The following is a 20,736-nucleotide window of genomic DNA, read 5'->3' on the forward strand; positions in this document are numbered from 1 at the left end:
CCAAAGTGGTGGGATTACAGGTGTGAGCCACTGTGCCTGGCCTACATTTCACATTTTTTTTTCTCTATTCTAAAACTCTCCATTACTTGTTAAAGGACTATTACAAATTATTATACTCTAAAGCCATATCATCTACTTCTTTAATTCTATCTTAAAATAATTTCAAGTCTTTTTAGCAAGGACCAACTTCATATATTCCTCATACATTCCTCAATGGTTCTAATATTTTTCAATGTTAATGTTTTTAAAACTAATTCCTTGTATCTAAGTTTAATAAAATAATCTTTTGGATTCACCTCCACTGTTTCTGACTAATGTTCCACGTTCCCACCACAGCCACTAGGTCAGCAACTCCTTATTTGCTCTGGCTTTTAGCTCCTCAGAGTACAGGTTCCTTCAAAAGCCCACTTGCTTCAGGATGTGACCACTTCTTAGCTTATCCTATCATCTCCTCATCAAGGCTTTCAAAACATTACCAGTACCTAGGAAATGTTTTCCTTTCCCCCCTTTCCTTATTTGTAATTTCCTTCAGGCTTTTCTCCCCTAGCCTTTATTTTTAATCTGTGGTTTATTTTTTTCTGGATTTCCACCTCAAAATGGCCCAGGATAAGGCCAGAGTCTCACAGTTCTGAGCTCTAGTTCTCCTGACTGCTATGCCTATTATAGCTGCTATTTATTCCCCCTTTTTTCCTTCCCCCTTTTCTTTTAGTGTCTACTAATTGTTCTTTGATTATTTCTTAAAGTTCATCTAGAAATTTTCTCAGCCTACCTACCATTCTACCATCTGAATTGGTTATTCTTCTGTTTAAGTCTCTCCGGAAAGAAATTTTCTATAGCAAGTCAAAATTCCATGTGGTACAGTGTAAACCCAATTAAAGACAGTGTCTTTTAGTGGAAAGAAAATGTGCTAACAGACCTGAATTTGAATCCCAGCTTCCCTACTTACTAGCTCCATGATCATAAGCAACTTGTTTAATTTTTCTGAGTCTTGGTTTTTTTCCTCTACAATTATAAGAACACTATCCTCAAAAAGTTATTGTGAATACTAAGTGACAGTATGTGAACACTACCTAGAATATTGCCTGGGACATTGTTGTGTTTAATAAATATTAGCTCCTTTCCCTCCATTTCTTTTCCTCCTCTTTCTGTCCTTGCTAGAAATAGAAAACAGTTACTATATTCTGTACGTTGATGGAATGTCTTCTGTTTCTAATATTCTAACTAACCTTATCTATGCCTTTCAATATAAGCAAGGGATAAGAATAAGTTTCATTTAATTTGGAGCAATATAATGTGATTAAGAGAGTCATTAAAAGTGCCAGTCTCAGAGTCAGACTGGTTATATTTGAATCCAAGCTCTGCCACTTACTAGCCCCATTATCCTAGGAGACTTCATTAACTTCTCTGAGCCTGGGATGCCTCATTTGTAAAATAGAAGTTAACAAGTTACTACTTCACAGAATTCTTGTGAAGACTTACTGAAATAATCCAAGAAAAGTGCCACACCCAGGGCCTTACATCTAAGTTCTCAGTAAATGTTAATGCTAAATAATAATTATTTTAAATGTATTTAAAAGCCAATAAAATTAAATGTAAATGCTCCTATAATTATTCTGAGATATTCATTTCATAAAGCATACATCCTAGAGATTAAGACACCTTTGAGTTTGAAATAATCTGTTTATGATTTAATTAGGATCATGTTTAGAACATAGGGGCTCTAGAGTCAAACAAATCTAAATTTGAATCCTAGCTCTTCTCTAGTTCCTTGACCTGAGAAAAATGAATCAATCTTTGAGTCTCAGTATTTTCATCTATAGAGTGCTGGTAAATTTTAACACTCACATCAAGAGCTCTGGTATATTCAGAATAACATACTGGCCAGGATCTTTTCTGATTGCCTACATTATTCCAATTATTAAATATTTTTAATATCACCCTGGTCTATTAGATTGGTATAAGGATTAAATGAGATAACAGAGGTAAAGGACTTTACACATATTAAGTACTTTATATATGGTTGCTATTATTTATCAGATGTATTTGATATGCTATTTTAATGATTTTAAATAATTTTATATTTTAAACTGTCAACTAATTTCAATAATTTAGAAATTAAAACAAGTACCTTCATGTTCATTTAAAATAAATTCTACTGGATTACTAACACCCAGTCCTGAACAACGAGGTAGCAGCAAAATCACTTTAACTTTCTGTAACCTGTGATCCTTTGATTCAATGTTAATAAATGTCTCACGAAGTATTTCAATATCTGGGGAAAAAACACAGAAAAATTAATGTAAAATATTAATGAAAAATCTTAATGTAGTATGCGACTATATCTATTTATTGTACATTTTTAAATCCTCAACCTCACAAAAATTCATTTTGATGTAGTTAGAAAATAGAGCTATTCTTCTCTGATACCTACCCAAAGTTAATACAGGAATCCTATTAATAGAATGCTTTCTCCTTCACCTGAAATGATGTTGAAATTTAAAATTAAATTTCTCATTCTGAACTGCAGGATATATAGTAGGGGAGAAATGGACTTCAGAGGCAGAAAAATTCAGGTTGACTCCCAGCTTCACTCTTTACTAGCTGTGCATTTTAATATCCCTGAGCCTCCATTTCCTTCTTCATAAAATGAGATGGCTACCTCATATAACTGTGGTGAAGACTAAGATAAAGTAGTTAAGCTTAGCATGGTGTCTATTACATAGCAAGGGCTCAATATTGGTTATTTCCCTCTCCCATTCTTTATCCCCTTTTATGTTCTACTCTCCAGGAAAAAAAAAAAAAAAGGTAGGGGAGGGTTATCAGAAGCACTTATAAGTTGCCAGTCCAAGGTACAGAATCCATACAAACTGGTGTAAAACATCAATCAGAACTTTAGGGATCCTGTGACTTAGCCTAAGAGTCTGCCTTCCCTTGCATTATAGTCATCTGTGCCCCTATTTTACAGCCAACCCTCCACTTTTGCAGTGCCTATCACACCCCTCACCTGCTGAAGAATCACTCTTGATATGTCCCCACCTGCTGCCTTTCTCTTGCCTCATCAATTTTTCCCTCTTCCTATTCTCCGTGTCTTTTAAAATTGTTTTTTCGGCCGGGCGCGGTGGCTCAAGCCTGTAATCCCAGCACTTTGGGAGGCCGAGACGGGCGGATCACGAGGTCAGGAGATCAAGACCATCCTGGGTAACACGGTGAAACCCCGTCTCTACTAAAAACTAGCCGGGCGACGTGGCGGGCGCCTGTAGTCCCAGCTACTCGGGAGGCTGAGGCAGGAGAATGGCGTAAACCCGGGAGGCGGAGCTTGCAGTGAGCTGAGATCCGGCCACTGCACTCCAGCCTGGGTGACAGAGCCAGACTCCCTCTCAAAAAAAAAAAAAAAAATTGTTTTTTCTTTCAATAGAGTCGTCCTTTTCTTCTTGCCCCCTGCCACTATTTTAAACATTTTATTAGAAAACTTCAAACATCTGCAATTTGGCATAATAATATAATAAATTCTCAAGTGCCCATCACAGAGTTTCAACAGTGAACCATTCATGGTTAATCTTGTTTCATCTGTACAATGCAGCCCCTCCCACCCAGCCCCCTATTATTTTGAATCTATAAATAGTTCTACATATATCTCTAAGAGGATAAAATCTTCTTTTAAAATGTAACCGCACCAAAAAAGTTAAAAATAATTCCTTATTATCATCAAATATCTAATCTGGCTCGCATTTCCCAATAGTTTCACACATGTCAAAAGTTTTTTGTTTGAATCAGGATCTAAATAAGGTACATACATGGCAATTGATCAGTCTTACTTTAAATTTCTTTTCAGCTACAGGTTCTCCCTCCATTTTTTCTTAACATTTATTTCTTACTGAAACTTCCTTATTTGCCCTGCCAGGGTTTCCCACTGTCTGGATTTTGCTAACTGTTTTCCTAGAATGCAGCTTAACATGTTCCTATTTTCTGTACTTCCTGTAAATTAGTAAGTGAATCCTTAGAAGACCAATATTTTTTCCTTTGGGGGACGGAGAGAAAGGGGCAAAACTACTTATAGATGGCATGATATTCCTCCACTCAGTTGCCTTTGTGGTACCACCAAAGGGGTTGCAAAACACTCACATTCTAATTCTAAAACGCCTTTTTCCTTTATTAGCTGGAATACTTCTAAAAGGAGAAATTTCCTCTCTTCTACTGCTTGGCTCCCCAGTAGTTCCTATTCTCTCTTGTTAAGTAGGTAAAAACTGCTCAACTATTTGAAAACTCTAATGTGTACAGATGTAAGAACTGAAGAGAGCAGCCACTATTCCCACCCTCAGCCCCAAGACTGAGAGAAAAGTGAACAAGGAACTTAGAAACTCAGTGGAGCACCTCCCTGCCCCCAATCCTACACTCAACACAGACCAGGCTGAGATTCGGGTCTCTGAGAAGAGGGCATGATACCAAAGGAAGATGCTGTCGTAAACACTGCCGGGATTCTACACAGCCACCACAGGGATAAACAAGCATTGGAAGAAGAAAAGTCCTTTCTTCTTCCTCTTTCAGTCTTACAAAGTCTCTCCGGCACCCTCTAATGACAGAGGCAGTTGGCAATGGAGAAAGGGAGAATCAGAGCACAGTCCCAGCATCGCAAGACAGGACAAAGTGTGGGTGTAGAGCTGAGAGGCAATAATAAGAACTGGCCCAGTTTCTGAACCTGCTTTCTCTTGATTCTTCTTCTAATTCTCTGTGGCTCCTCTGCTGGTTCCCTCTTATTCAGCTTCCTAACCTCTAGGTATTGGAGTGTCCAGAAATCAGCTTTTAGATTTCTTTACTACCTAAACTCACTTCTTTAGTGATCGTGACATTCAATATTATGTAAATGCTTACAAATCCCAAATGTGTGTCTCTAACACAGACTTCTCCCCTGAACTCCAAAGTGTACCCAAATACCTGCCTGACATTTTCACTTAATGTCTAACAGGCATCTTAAACCTAATATAACTAAAACCTAACTGTACCACAGTCTTTCCCATCTCAGGAAAGGGCAACCTCGGCCGGGCACGATGGCTCACACCTGTAATCCTAGCACTTTGGGTGGCCGAGGCGGGCGGATCACGAGATCTTGAGTTCGAGACCAGCCTGACCAACATGGTGAAACCCCGTCTCTACTAAAAATACAAAAATTAGCCGGGTGTGATGGCATGCCTCTGTAATCCCAGCTACTCAGGAGGGTGAGGCAGGAGAATTGCTTGAACCTGGGAGGCGCAGGTTGCAGTAAGCCGAGATCGCGCCACTGCACTCCAGTCTGGGCGACAGATCGAGACACCGTCTCAAAAAAATAAATAAAAGGAAAGGGCAAGCTCATTGAGATTATAAAATGAACTGGGAAGTAGTTTCTCCTTCCATTCTCTGAAAGAGTATTATTTCTTCCTTAAATTATTTGCAGAATTCTGTGACAATACCATATAGGAATAAAATTTTAAAAAACTTTTTGTCTTGTGGGAAGATTTTCAGTTATGAATTCAATAGATATTAATAGCCATTAATCTTAAGATCTTAATAGCCAGATCCAAGAGTATCCAGATTTTCCAAAACTATTTCTCACTTTTGGTAAGTTGTCTATCCAGGAATCCATATCAGTTAAATGTTCAAGTTTATTGGCATAAAATTGCTCATAGTATCTTTTTATTGTATTTTTAAATGTATCTAGGATCTGCAGTGATATTATTGATAACTGAATTGTTTTATGTTCTTTTTCTTGATGAATCAATTCTATTTTCTTTTAAAAAGTCACTTTTTGGTTTTGTTGAGAGAGATGCTGTTTGTTTTCTATAACATTAATTTCTGCCATCTTTATTATAGTCTTCCATCAGGTTTATTTGATGCTGTTTTTCTAACTTTCTTATCATGCATGTAAGCATCATCAATCTTTACTATTTCTTCTTCTCTAATGGTAGTATTTTAGGCTACAACATTCCCCCTTAGTTGCATTCTACATGTTAACATGTATTTTTACAATCATTAAGTTCAAAATATTCCCTAATTCCCACTGTGATTTCTTTTATGACTGATAAATTATTTTGAAGTATGTCATTTTAATTCCAAAGTGTGGCGGGGTGTGGTGGCTCATGCCTGTAATCCCAGCAGTTTGGGAGGCTGAGGTGGGTGGATCACCTGAGGTCAGGAGTTCGAAATAAGCCTGGCCAACATGGTGAAACCCCATCTCTACTAAAAATACAAAAAATTAGCTGAGCGTGGTGGCACGCACCTGTAATCCCAGTTACTCGGGAGGCTGAGGCAGAAGAATCACTTGAACCTGGGAGGCGGAGGTTGCAGTTAGCCAAGATCCCGCCATTGCACTCCAGCCTGGGCAACAAGAGTGAAACTCCATCTCAAAATAAAAGAATCCAAAATGTCATGGGATTTCCTTCTTTTTCTTTTTTTTTTTTTAATCGATTTCTGGCTTGATTCCACTGTGGCTGAAAAACATATTATGGGCTAGGTGTGGTGGCTCATGCCTGTGATCCCAGCACTTTGGGAAGCTGAGGCAGGAGGAACGCTTGAGGCCGGTAGTTTGAGACCAGCCTGGGCAACATAATGAGACCTTGTCCCTACCCAGAGAAAAAAAAACGCTGAGAGTGGTGGCATGTGCCTACAATAGCAGCTACTTGGCATGCTGAAGTGGGAGGACTGCTTGCACCTAGGAGATCAAGCTGCAGTGAGGCAGGATCACACCACTGCACTACAGCCTGGGTGACGGTGAGAACCAGTCTCTAAAACAACAACAACTTTGTATGATTTCAGTCCTTTGAAAGTCACTGAAACTTGCTTCCTGGCCCAGTATGTAGTAATTTTTGCTATTTATGTGTGCTGTGCAGTTGCTAGGTACAGAGTTCTACATATGTTAGTTTGGTTAACTTGCTGATCATGTTGTTTCCATCTTCTATATAGTTCCTTATCTTACTAATTTTTTTTCAATTTGAGAGAGGTCTGTTAAAATCTCCCACTAAGATAAATTGATAAATTGTCTAGTTTTTGGTTCTGATTGATTTTCTTAAGGTTTAAGTATACAATTCAGGGGTTCTTCTGAGTATATTCACCAAGCTGTGTAACCGTCACTATTATCAAATTCCACAACACTTTCTTCACTCCCAAAAGAAACCCTATACTCATTGGTAGTCATTCTCCATTCACCATTTCTCCCAGCCCATCACATTTGCTCATCTATTCTATGTTTCCATGGATTTGCCTATTTGGGATATTGTCCTCTTCCCCTCATTTATGTAATCACAAATGAGGACTTTTTTGTTTGGCTTTCTTACTTAGCATCATGTTTTAAGATTCATCCATCTTGCCCCATTAGGATTTCATTCTTTTTTATGGCCAAATACTCTTCCATTGTATGGATACACCACATTTTTAAATCCACTCATCATTTGATGGACATTTGGGGCTATTTCCACCTTTTAGCTATTATGAATAACACTGCTATGAACTTTCATGTACAAGCTTTTGTGTCAATATATGTTTTCAGTTCTCTTGAGTATGGACCTAAAGGTGGAATTCTTAAGTTATATAGTAACTCTATGTTTAACTTACTGGAAAACTGCCAAACTGTTTTCCAAAGTAGCTGCACCATTTTACGTTCCCATCAGCAAGTTTTCCATATTGTTGCTTACACGTTGTTTTCCTTTTTTTTTTTTTTTTTTTTTTTTTAACTATAGCCATACTAGTGGGTTTGAAGTGGTATTTCATTATGGTTTTGATTTGCAGTTCCCTAATGATTAATGACTTTGAGCATCTTTTCACATGAGCTTACTGGTCATTTGTAGATCTTCACTGGAGAAATATCTATTCAGATCTTTTACCCTTTCTAAGTTGGGCTACTTGTCTTTTTATTGTTGAGTTGTTTATATATTCTGGATACAAGTCCCTTTGCAGACAGATGATTTGCAAATAACTTCTCCCATTCTGTGAGTTATCTCTTTTTTTTTTTTTAAATGGATTCTTGCTTTGTTGCCTAGGCTGGAGTGCAGTGGCGCAATCTTGGCTCACTGCAACCTCCACCTCCTGGGTCCAAGTTATTCTCCTGTCTCAGTCTCCTGAGGAGCTGGGATTATAAGTGTGCACCACCATCCTGGCTAATTTTTGTAATTTTAGTGGAGACAGGGTTTCGTCATGTTGGCCAGGCTGGTCTTGAACTCCTGACCTCAGGTGATCCACCTGCCTCAGCCTCCCAAAGTGCTGAGATTACTTGCCTCAGCCTCCCAAAGTGCTGAGATTACAGGCATGAGCCACCGTGCCCAGTCAGTCTTTTCAGTTTTTTGATAGTGACTTTGAAGCACGAAAGTTCTTAATTTTAATGAAGTCCAATTTATCTGTTTTTTTTTTCTTGTTGTTTGTGCTTTTGGTGTCATATCTAAACAACCACTGCTAATTCCAAGCTCATGAAAACTTACCTGTGTTTTCTTATAAGAGTTTTAGCTCTAACACTTATATTTTTGATCCATTTTGGATTAATTTTTATATATGATTTGAGATATGCATCCAATTTTATTCTTTTCTAAGTGCCTATCCAGTTGTCCCAGCACCATTTGTTGAAAAGACTATTCATTTCCCATTGCATGGTCTTGGCAACCTTGTTGCAAGTCAACTGACCATAAATGTAAGGGTTTATTTCTGAACTTTCAATTTTGTTCCACTGATCCATACATTTATCGTTATATTAGCATCACACTTGATTACTGTAGCTGTGTAGTAAGCTTTTAAATCAGGAAATGTGAGTTCTATAAACTTTGTTCTTTTTCACAACTCATTTAGCTATTCTGGGTTCCTTAAATTTCCATGTGAATTTTAGGAACAGTGTGTCAATTTCTGCAAAAAGCTCAGCTGAGCTTTTTATAAGAACTGCGATGAATCTGTAGATCAATTTAGGGAGCACTGCCACATCAAGTGTTCCGATCCTTAAACATGGAATATTTTCCATTTGTTTATGTCTTCCTTAATTATTTTTGATTTTTTTAGTGACAGGGTCTCACTCTGTTGCCCAGGCTGGAGTGCAGTGGCATGAACCAGCTCACTGCAGCTTTGAACTCCTGGGCTAAAGTGATCCTTCCACCTCAGCCTCCCAAGTAGCTTGGACTACAGGCATGTGCCACCATGGCTGGTTAATTTTTAAATTTTTGGTAGAGATGGGATCTTGCTACGTTGCCAGATTGGTCTCAAACTCCCAGCCTCAAGTAAGCCTCCGACCTTAGCCCCTCCCAAAGTGATGAGATTACAGATGTGAGCCACTGCACCCGGCCCTAATTTCTCTTTTTTTTTTTTTTTTTTTTTTTTGAGACAGGGTGGAGTGCAGCGGTGCAATCTCAGCTCACTGCAACCTCTACTTCCCAAGTTCAAGAGATTCTCCAGCCTCAGCCTCCCTCGTAGCTGGGACTACAGGCATGAGCCACCACACCTGGCTAATTTCTTTTTCTATTTTTTATAGAGACGGGGTTTTGCCATATTGCCCAGGCTGGTCTCGAACTCTTGAGCTCAAAGTGATCTACCCACCTTGGCCTCCCGCACAAGCCACAGCATCCAGTCTCCTAATTTGTTTAAATGATATTTTGTAGTTTTCATCGTACAAGTCTTGAACTTCTTGTATTAAATTTATTGCTAAGAATTTTATTCTTTTTGATGTTATAAAAAGGATTGTTTTCTTTAATTTTTTATATTATTCATTGTTGGTGGATAGAAATACAATAGATTTTTATATATTCATTTTGTATCCTGCAACCTTACTATATACTAATTTGTTAGTTCTAATAGTGTATTCATTGATTCCTTTGGACTTTTTGTATACAGAGAGTGTTCACTTGTTCTGGACAATTTTACTCTCTATATATTTTAGGACTATGTTATTCATACATATATCTTTAGTACTGTCATATTTTCCTGATGAATTAAACCTTTCATAATTATAAATATCTCTCTTCATTGTTAGCAGTGTTTCTTGACTTGAATCTATTTGTCTGCAGCTCTTTTTATTAGCATATGCACTGCATATCTTTTTCTGTTCTTTGAAGTTTTTTGTATCATTTAAGAGCATTTCTGATAATCAGCACTTAGTTGATCTTTTAAAATCCAAGACTGACCAGACACAGTGACTTATGCCTGTAATCCAAACACCTTGGGATGCCAAGACAGGAGGATTGCTTGAGCCCAGGAGTTCACAACCAGTCTGGGCAACATAGCAAGATGTCATCTCTACAAAAAAGATAAAAAAATTAGCAAGGCATGGTGGCACATGTCTGTAGTCCCAGCTACTTGGGAGGCTGAGCAGGAGTATCGATGGAGCCCAGGAGTTGAATTTATATTGAGCTGAGATTGCCCCACTGCACTCCAGCCTGGGTGACAGAGTGAGACCCTGTCTCTATAAAACAAAAAGAAAAACAAAACAAACAAGAAAACAAAAATCCAATATTGACTTTCAAGTATTCAGTCCATGTATTTTAAGTGTGTTTAATGTATAATATTTTAGGCCAGGCATGGTAGCTCACGCCTGTAATCCCAGCAATTTGGGAGACCAAGGCAGGTGGATCACTTTGAACTCAGGAGTTCGAGACCAGTCTGGCCAACACAGCAAAACCTTGTCTTTACTAAAAATACAAAAAAATTATCTGGGTGAGGTGGTGCATGCTACTCAGGAGACTGAAACACAATAATTGCTTGAAGCCAGGCGGCAGAGGTTGCAGTGAGCCAAGATAGCACCACTGCAGTCTGGCCTGGGCGACAGAGGGAGACTGTGTCTTAAAATAAATAAATATATACACACACACACACACACACACACACACACGTGTGTGTATTTCTATGTTTACATAATATTTTAATGTCATATGCATATAATGTACGTTAGCTTAAATATATATTATTTGGTTTAATCTACCATCGTATTTGCTATTCGTCTTGCTTTTTTTATGTCCCTTTCTCTCCTTTTTTTTTTTTTTTTTTTTTTTTTTTTTTGAGACAGGGGCGCTTGCTCTGTCACTCAGGTTAGAGTGCAGTGGCACAATCATGGCTCACTGCAGTCTTGATCTCCTGAGCTCAAGCAATCCTCTAACCTCAGCCTCCCAAGTAGCTGGGACCACAGGTGTATGCTACCACACCCGGGTAATTTTTTGTATTTTTGATAGAAATAGGGTTTCACCATGTTACCCAGGCTGGTCTCAAACTCCTGGGCTCATGCAATCCACAAGCCTCAGCCTCCCAAAGTGCTGGAATGGAACCACAGGAATGAGCCATTGTGCCTGGTCTTCTCTCCTTTATTTATTTATTTATTTATTTATTTATTTATTTATGAGACTGAGTCTCACTCTGTGGCCTAGGCTGGAGTGCAGTGGCATGATCTCAGCTCACTGCAACCTCTGCATCTGGGGTTCAAGTGGTTCTCATGCTTTAGCCTACCAAGCAGCTGGGACTACAAGCCTGTACCACTGCATCCGGCTAAGTTTTGTATGTTTAGTAGAGACAGGGTTTCACCATGCCGGTCAGGCTGGTCTTGAACTCCTGGCCACAGGTGATCCACCCGCCTTGTCTCCTGAAGTGCTGGGATTACAGGCGTGAGCAACCACACCCGGCCTCTCCTTTTTAATCTTTTTTTAGATTCATATTCCAATTCTATATTCTATTCCTCTCCCCCTTAACTATTCATTATACATTATTTTATTATGTGTTTACTTATTATCCCAGAAATTATAGCACACATCATTGACTTAATATACTACTTTACCACTTCCTAGAAAAGCAAAAACCATAGGACACATTAATTCTATTCTCTTTCCTCTAAAATTATATGCCATGGTTGTAATTTATTTTAATTGCATTTAACATTAAATATCTTTAGTCCCACAGACATTAATTTGCAACTCCATTAGACATTAGATTATAATCATTTAGATTTACCTAAGTACTTAACTTTTTTTTTTTTTTGAGATGGAGTCTCGCTCTGTCGCCCAGACTGGAGTACAGTGGCACGATCCCGGCTCACTGCACGCTCCACCTCCTGGGTTCATGCCATTCTCCTGCCTCAGCCTCCCGAGTAGCTGGGACCACAGGCACCCGCCACCACGCCCGGCTAATTTTTTGTATTTTGAGTAGAGACGGGGTTTCACTGTGTTAGCCAGGATGGTCTCGATCTCCTGACCTCGTGATCCACCTGCCTCAGCCTCCCAAAGTGCTGGGATTACAGGTGTGAGCCACCGCGCCCGGCCGCATCTCCACTTTTTTTAGAGACAGGGTCTTTTTTTTTTTTTGAGATGGTCTTGCTCTGTCGCCCAGACTGGAGTGCAGTGGCCTAATCTGGGCTCACTCCAAGTTCCGTCTCCTGAGTTCATGCCGTTCTCTAGCCTCAGCATCCCAAGTAGCTGGGACTACAGGCGCCCGCCACCACACCCGGCTAACTTTTTGCATTTTTTAGTAGAGACGGGGTTTCACCATGTTAGCCAGGATGGTCTCAATCTCCCGACCTCATGATCTGCCCACCTCGGCCTCCCAAAGTGCTGGGATTACAGGCGTGAGCCACCATGCCCAGCTGAGACAGGGTCTTGCTCTGTTGCCCAGGTTGGAATGCAGTGGCACAATCATAGCTTACTGTAACCTCAAACTCCTGGGCTGAAGTGGGAGGACCACTTGAACTCAAGTGGTCCTGAGTAGCTACATCCAGCTATTTTTTTATATTTTTAGTAGAGACAGTGTCTCACTGTGTTACCCAGGCTGGTCTCAAAACTCCTGGCCTCCTAACTTGGCCTCCCAAAGTACTGGAATTACCAGCATGAGCCACTGTGCCCAGCCTCCAATTTCCTATGTAACATTTCTTCTACCCAAACAATGCATCTTTAGTATTCCCTTTACTGTGTCTACTAGTGACAAACTCTCAGATTTTGTCTGAGAATATCTTTATTTTATTTTATTTCAAAGAGTATTTTCGGTGGATATAAAAATCTAGCTTGGTAGTTTCTTGCAGCATTATGAAGACATTGTTTAATGGTTCTGGTTTTAATTGTTTCAATTGAAAAGTTAGTTTTTAGTTTTATTGCTATTCCATTGATGGTATATGTATTTTCTCCCTGGCTACTCACCAATGCCTTTCTCTTTGGTTTTCAGCAGGTATGCTATGGTATGCCTAATATGATGCCTTAGTCTGTTTGGGCTGCTACAACAAATGCCATAGAATGAGTAGCTTATAAACAAAATAATTTTATTTCTCACAAGTCTGGAGACTAGGAAGTTGAAGATCAAGGCACCAGCAGATTCAGTGTCTGGTGTGGGCCTGCTTTCTTACAGATGGTGCCTTCCTGCTGTATCATCAGGTGGTGAAAGGGGGCTACCTAGCTCCCTGGGGTCCCCTTCATGAGGGCACTAATCCCATTCATGAGGGCTCTGCCCTCACAACTTCCTAAAGGCCCCACCTCCTGATACCATCACTTTGGGGGTTAGGATTTTAACATACAAATTTTGGGGGGATACAAATAGTCAGGCCATAGGATATGTTTTCCATGTATTCTGAGTAGACTTTTACAGGGCTTCTTGAATCTGTGGCTTAATGTCTTTCATCCATTTTCAAGAATTCTCAGCCTGAAATTCAAATATTGTTTCTTTCCAATTCTTTTTCTCCTCTCCATCTGCAATTCCAAGCAAACACACATGAGATAACTGAATCACTGAGTCTCATGTGTGTCCTATGACCTCTTTCATATCCTTTGTCTCCCCATGCTTAAGTCTGGATATTTTCTTCAGGCCTTTCAGTTCACTTACTGTATCTTCAGTTCTGTGTAATTTACTGTTAAATCCATATCACATTTATTTCTTAATTTCACACATTGTATTTTTCAGTTCTAGAACTTTCTTTTAGCTTTTTTGATTATAGTTTCCAGTTCTTTGCTAAAATTCTAAAACTTGACATTTAGTCCCTCCAGCTTATTAATCATAGTTATTTTAAAGTGTACATTTTGAGCCAGGTGCAGTGGCACCTGCCTGTAATTTCAGCTACTTGAGAGGCTGAGGCAGGAGGATTGCTTGATCCCAGGAGTATGAGATCAGCCTAGGCAACATAACAAGATCCTGTCTCAAAAAAAAAAAAAAACTAAAGTCCACATCTGATAAATCCAGTATCTCCAGATATGCTGTGGGTCTGCTTCTACTGCAGTGCTTTCTCTTTCAGTCATATCTTTTCTTGTTCTGTCAGTGTTTTATAAAATTAAGTGGTAGATATTGCATCAGAAAAAATTCAGAAGATACGGGCCGGGTGCGGTGGCTCACGCCTGTAATCCTAGCACTTTGGGAGGCCAAGATGGGTGGATCACCTGAGGTAAGGAGTTCGAAACCAGCCTGGCCAACATGATGAAATGCCATCTCTACTAAAAGTACAAAAATTAGCCGGGCATGTTGGCAGGTGCCTGTAATCCCAGCTACGCAGGAGGCTGAGGCAGGAGAATCGCTTGAACCTGGGAGTAAGAGGTTGCAGCGAGCCAAGATGGTGCCAACTGCACTCCCACCTGGGCAACAAGAGGGAGACTCCGTCTCAGAAAAATAAAAAAATAAAAAATAATAAATGAAAAAAATTAGAAGATAATTAGAAACGTAGGATAGTGTTGTTTTCCTCCAGAGGGAATTTACTTTTGCTTCTGGCAGGCAGCTAAGACTGGGCACTAGCAATCCCAGATCACCTTAATCTAATTGGGAATTAAGGTGACTGGAATGTGGGTTCTAATTCTTTGGAGGACTGATCACTATCCAAGATGGACTTTGGGGCTCCAAGTGAAATCCTGAGTGTTTACCAGGCTACCTCTCCTGGTCAAATCCTGAATTCTACTTTTTGTCTCCCTCTCCCTGTGAATCTGTTAAAAGTTTTGCTTAGTTTTTCAGCCTCGCTGAACCTACAATAAAATGTAGTCTTTAGTTAGCATGATCCAATGGAAACATTTTTAAAAAACAAGAAGCCTAAAAGACCTCCTAGGCTAGGCCTGGTGGCTCATGCCTGTAATCCCAGGACTTTGGGAGGCCCAGGCAGGCAAATCACTTGAACCCAGGAGTTTGAGACTAGCTTGAGCAACATTGCAAAACCTTGGCTCTACAAAAATTAGAAACATTACCCAGGCATAGTGGCATGAGTCTATAGTCACAACTACTTGAGATGCTGAGGTGGGAGGATCTCTTGAGCCCAGGAGGTAGAGGCTGCAGTGAACTGTGATCATACCAGTGCACTCCAGCCTGGGCAACAAAGTGAGACTTTATCTCAAAAAAAAAAAAAAAAAAAAAAAAAAAAAAAAGACTTAGCTTCTAGTCCTAGATACTATCTTTGTCACTTAAGCACTTATGTAAGTATTTATTAAACGATAATCATTCTTATTTATTAAATGATAAAATTTCTACTTTAACTAAATGTTTGAGCCTCAAATTATGTGAGCTAAATGTCAAACACTATTACAAAGTACCAAGATATTAATTTAACCTACAGTTGTTTAACCAAATTAAGTAACAAGGACAATCTGATAAGATATAGATTAGTTAGGATTTTAAGATATTAGTTCACATATAGAGCTTTTGCGTTACAAAAAACTAATAAATTAAAACTTTTTAACGTTTCTAAAATCTTGTAGAACAATAATCACCAAATGAAGAAATATTTTTACATACTTTTACATCCCATTTTTGTGAAAAGGGTCTTCAAGTCAGGATCCTTAGCTTGTGATTGTACTCCACACACAAATACTTTTGAGGTATTATTATTTGTTAAAATTGACATGTGGGCAACTGTGTACCATGACCCTGTATTGACCATTAAGATATCATCATCCATATTTAATAAAGCCTTTACAGAATGGACAGCAAGACTTCGAGATTTGTCCTATAAGATAATAGTATGATTAGAATTTCAAAGGGTATCACTAGAAATATAAGCTGACTTCTATTTGCTTTACATAAAAGAAAGTAGTACCTCATAGTAATATTAGATACCTAATCCATTTTAGTTTTAATATCTTAATATATGTTTAAGTAAAGAGTTAGCAAAGACAACTGATGTTTAAAACAAAGAGCTTAACTTTCTTTAGCCTAAATTATGACTGTTATTATCTAATTTTTGTATAAAGCAATGACAGAATCTCTAAAATATGGTCAACATATTAATGATGTCCTATCTTAGCTCCAATTCTGACCTTCACAAAAACCCACTCATCTACTACTTCCATTTTCTCTTCCCCATTACCTTGTCACCTAAATTGCCACTAGCTCACAGAATAACACTAAGATGTTTGAAAAGCTTATCAAAGGGGGCTTGACAGGTTGGGCTTCTGCAGTTGATCTCAGTGCTTGATATGGTAAGAGATTCTGCCCAAGAATATGAATGTGGAAAAGGGATAAACCTTAGAAGATCAAGGTACATCTGAGGCAATAATTGGAATCTAAGGATGTAAAAATGAATTTAAACTACTTTTTTATACCTTTTATTTTCGTTCTGTTGAAACCACATTATACCTCACATTCTCTTCCTGTACTGATAAGCTTTATACACCTCTTACAAATCAAAGCTGTAAGACTATATTAAAGAAATTATGAAAAACCATTACAATTGTTTTTTCATATGCAAGATGGCACTAGTATCTTCCCCAGAAAGGGAAGGAAGAAAAGGTCTCATTGTTCTTTCTCTTGAATTCTCCTTTAGGGGAGAAAAGTAGAACCTTACAGCTGCCAGCAATGCAAATCTTCCCATTTATGGAATCTGGGAGAAGGATATGTTCTTTGTAAATTCACATGAGACAAAGATGCCAATGAGATGCACTGATTGTAGAGGTATTAATTTTATTCAAGGTGACAATTAGGCCTTATAAACCTCCCTGATAATCTACAAAAATATAAACAGTATTAGGTTTTCTTTTTAAGTGGAGAAGTTCTTTGGCTAGGTTGGATTGTTGAGAATCACAATGAAAGTAAATATTAGTTTACCTGAAAAATAAGTTTGTAATCTTTGAAAAGATCTATAAGATCATTTTTAAGATGAGATGGAAAAATTAAGACATCATAGCAATGCTGATCCACAGCAAAGACTTTATCATCAATATGCAATACAGACTTGACTTTATTATAGCCTCTTCTCTTCAAATTATTATAAACTTCTTCAGGGCTGTAAATATACAACAGTAGCTTGTAATTACAAATATAATACATTAAAAGTGTACTTAACACTAACACTTTTTTCCTGTAACAAAGAAAAATATCACTTAATACATTACATCTAATGGAACTAACAATGTTAACTAACAATAAACTAAAAGATAATTATAGGCAGAGAAGTTAACATATTTATGTAATTACCTTTGGTAATTTGGTCATAAGCTCTGGAACTTAACTCTGATTGCTTAATCGCTCCCCTTGATGTGCCACCCCCACCTCTTAAAAAGGTAATGCTTCTCATCACATTATTTTAAAAGGATGGAGACTTGAAATATAAAGAATTTGATTTAAACACTTACCTGATTTTACAAGTATTTATCCAAGCATAAAGTGGTAAAGTGGAGGCCCTTAGTTCCTGTTTCCTAACTGTTTCTGGAAGGATGTGGTAAATTGAAAGGGCATCATGCTTGATTCGACATCTTGCCAATGCCGCAGCCAATTTTATCTTAAAACTAGAGACAGAAAATCCATCCTTAATCTATTGCATTTGAGACAAGACTATCGATTTTCCACTGGAAACTCTAAAAAATTACATTTAGAATTTTAACAAATAATAATTCCATTTCAAATTTTTGAAGTCTAAAATAAAAATGTGTCATATTTGTAAATAGAAATCCAAGGCTGGGCACGGTGGCTCATGCCTCTAATCCCAGCACTTTGGGAGGCCGAGGCAGGTGGATCACCAGACGTCAGGAGTTTGAGACCAGCCTGACCAACATGGGGAAACCCCATCTCTACTAAAAATACCAAATTAGCTGGGCATGGTGGCGGGCGCCCGCAATCCCAGCTACTCAGGAGGCTGAGGCAGGAGAATCACTTGAACCCAGGAGGCGGAGGTTGCAGTGAGCCGAGATTGTGCCATTCCACTCCAGCCTGGGCAACAAGAGCGAAACTCTGTCTCAAAAAAAAAAAAAAAAAAAAAAAAAAAAGAAATCCAATAATCCTGATTTATTTCTTTCTGTTTTTGCTCCCCCTGTATAGTTGTATAGCAACTTCTTAATCATTATATTAATTGCTGGTTGAAAAACAAACTTGTTTTTTTTTTGAGATAAGAGTCTCCGTCTGTCGTCCAGGATGGAGTGCAGTGGCATGATCTTGGCTTACTGCAACCTCCGTCCCATGGGTTCAAGCAATTCTCCTACGTCAGCCTCCCAAGTAGCTGGGACTACAGGTGCACACTACCACACCAAGCTAATTTTTGTATTTTTAGTACAGGTGGGGTTTCGTCATGTTGGCCAAGCTGTTCTCAAACTCTTGACCTCAAGTGATCTGCCCGCCTCAGCCTCCCGAAGTGCTGGGATTACAGGCATGAGCCACTGCGCCCAGCCGAAAGACAAACTTTATTTATTGAGAAGGGTCTAGGATTTAGAGTCAGACAAACTTGAAGTTAAATCCAGGTTTTATCACTTACTAGCTGTGTAACCTCAGGAATGTTACTTAACCTCCTTTTTCAGCCTAGTTTTCTCATCTGTTAAAGGTGGTCAACTTACCTTGTTATTAATGTAGTGATTATCAATCATGTGTGCAAAATTCTTAGCACAGTGCCTGGTGTATAGAAGGCACTCATTATAGGCTAGTTATTAGTAGCACAGATGGCAACAGTATAGTCTTGATAAGATTAAAGAACTTTCATGAGTCTGTATTAAGTCCTTCCCAGTTCTGAATGTCCCATGCTTCAAAGTTCCAAGTCACAAAAGAAAAACAAGAACTGGTTAGCATCACCATGATGGCTCAGTGATTTTTCTTGATCTCATAGCCCAAAACTTTAATGAATGAGAACACAGGACTTATTCCTGACCCATATTCATTGCGTTTACACAGTAGGAATCTAACTGAAATCAACCTCAATTATAACCTTGAGTGAGAAATAAGAAGAGATGTCACAAAAGAGTCAAATATGATCTGAGTTGTGGTTGGTGGGTGGCACAGAAAGGGAGGACACTTTCAGGGAATTACTGTCAGGCCCACCTAAATTGTTTCAAAGAAACCATTGTCCTGCTGGGAGCCAGGACAAGAGCGGGCAGTAAATGAGCATCTCTGTTATTTTTTTATCACCAACTGTGAAATCACTACGTCTTTTCTTTATGCCTGCAATGTCCTTATTCTACATGTCTTATCTACTCAATAGAATGAGAACATCTCACCCAAAAAAATTGTTTATGTGGGAATATTATGTGTATGTATATGAGAGAGAGAAAATAAGGGTACTTGGGAAGGAAAGGGAAGGGTGGTCAAACATTAAGCTTTTTAGGACTACAATAAAATTAGATTTGTCTAGTTCTGTGTCCAAATGTCACAGAACTACGGCAGTGGATACTAAAAAAATGACATAGTACATTAATACACCTAAAAAAATTAATGTAAAAGGGGTGAGTTACTGTTCTATATTATACATTGTGAGATATTCTGAGTACAGACTATTTTTTATTAACAGTACTTGCAAATACCTACTTAGTTCAAATTTATCATAATAAATGCTATTTATTGAATTATTCAATCATTAAAGACTAAAAATTTGAAGCCAAAAATATATATTTGCTGTGTATATGGGAGGCGTGTAAGGAGAAATAAATCTCCAAATAAATTTTCCAGATAGTAAACATTTTGGACCATGATTTTTAACAAAATTTAATCCCACAAAAATTAAAGTATACACGCAGTTATACAGATTTTTATATAAATATACTATATTAGACTTAGGGCAAATATCAAATCCATATGTTCTTAAAATAACCAGACCTATACTTCTGTAGATGAAGTATCCTATCTTGTGGTTACTAAAAAAAGCTTCTTCCATAGCTTTAAATAAGGAGGACTGCAATGATGAAAATGGTAGCAAAGTAGCCTTCCCCAATATTCCTGATCCAGAAGTCCTTTTTCTACTACAATTTGTATGTTATCACAGAGAGCTGCCTGATTATCTTTTTTACCATCATCCCAGTTACACACACAGTCAGAGCTTCCTTTATAATACTAAATTATAATTATGTGATTCCTAAGCTTAAATTTTAGATGAAATCCATCAGCCACAGGACAGAATCTAAACTGCTTATGAGGATATTCTAGGATCTTAAAAGTTTAACCTGAACCAACTCTTCCTGCCTTAGTTCCCATCACTCCCATCCATAAATCTATCTTCAGTCACGTGCTGAACTATTTGCCACTCCTATGGTACGCCATGTCACATGTCCTTTCTCTCTCTTCCATATTCTCTCTCTCTCAATTATCTGAATTCAAGTAATTTGATTGCAGAGTTCAAGTCCAACTGGCGTGCATGAGAGAGAAGAGAGAGAAAGACAGAGAGATTTTTTGGATGTAGGAAGAGAGAGTCAAGCCAGTTTTTCCAGTGTTTGGTACTATATGATGTAACTTCCGTGTTAGGGAGTTGTTGGCAGCCAAGCTTCTTATCCTGGAAATATAGAATGATTAGAGAATGAGGCACAGAGAAGCAGAGACTAGAGTCCTGATGAATTTGGAGTCACAGGCTCTAGTTAGTAGAAGCATAGCTACATCACCGCCCTTCCTGCAACCTCATGT

General features: G+C 38.4%; 1 protein-coding gene across 1 annotated transcript in view; it reads right to left on the reverse strand.

Moving 5' to 3' along the window:
• NSUN7 (NOP2/Sun RNA methyltransferase family member 7) overlaps positions 1 to 20,736 on the reverse strand; it is a 55,343-nt gene that overhangs the window by 16,925 nt on the left and 17,682 nt on the right. Inside the window, exons 5-8 of the mRNA XM_050790353.1 lie at positions 17,499 to 17,651; positions 16,972 to 17,149; positions 15,664 to 15,874; positions 2,129 to 2,272 (exon numbers count right to left, since the gene is read on the reverse strand). Of these exons, the coding sequence (XP_050646310.1) occupies positions 2,129 to 2,272; positions 15,664 to 15,874; positions 16,972 to 17,149; positions 17,499 to 17,651 (686 nt within the window). The remainder of the gene's footprint in view (positions 1 to 2,128; positions 2,273 to 15,663; positions 15,875 to 16,971; positions 17,150 to 17,498; positions 17,652 to 20,736) is intronic.

This window comes from Macaca thibetana, chromosome 5 (assembly GCF_024542745.1).
Source record: "Macaca thibetana thibetana isolate TM-01 chromosome 5, ASM2454274v1, whole genome shotgun sequence".
Classification (NCBI taxonomy): Eukaryota; Metazoa; Chordata; class Mammalia; order Primates; family Cercopithecidae; genus Macaca; species Macaca thibetana.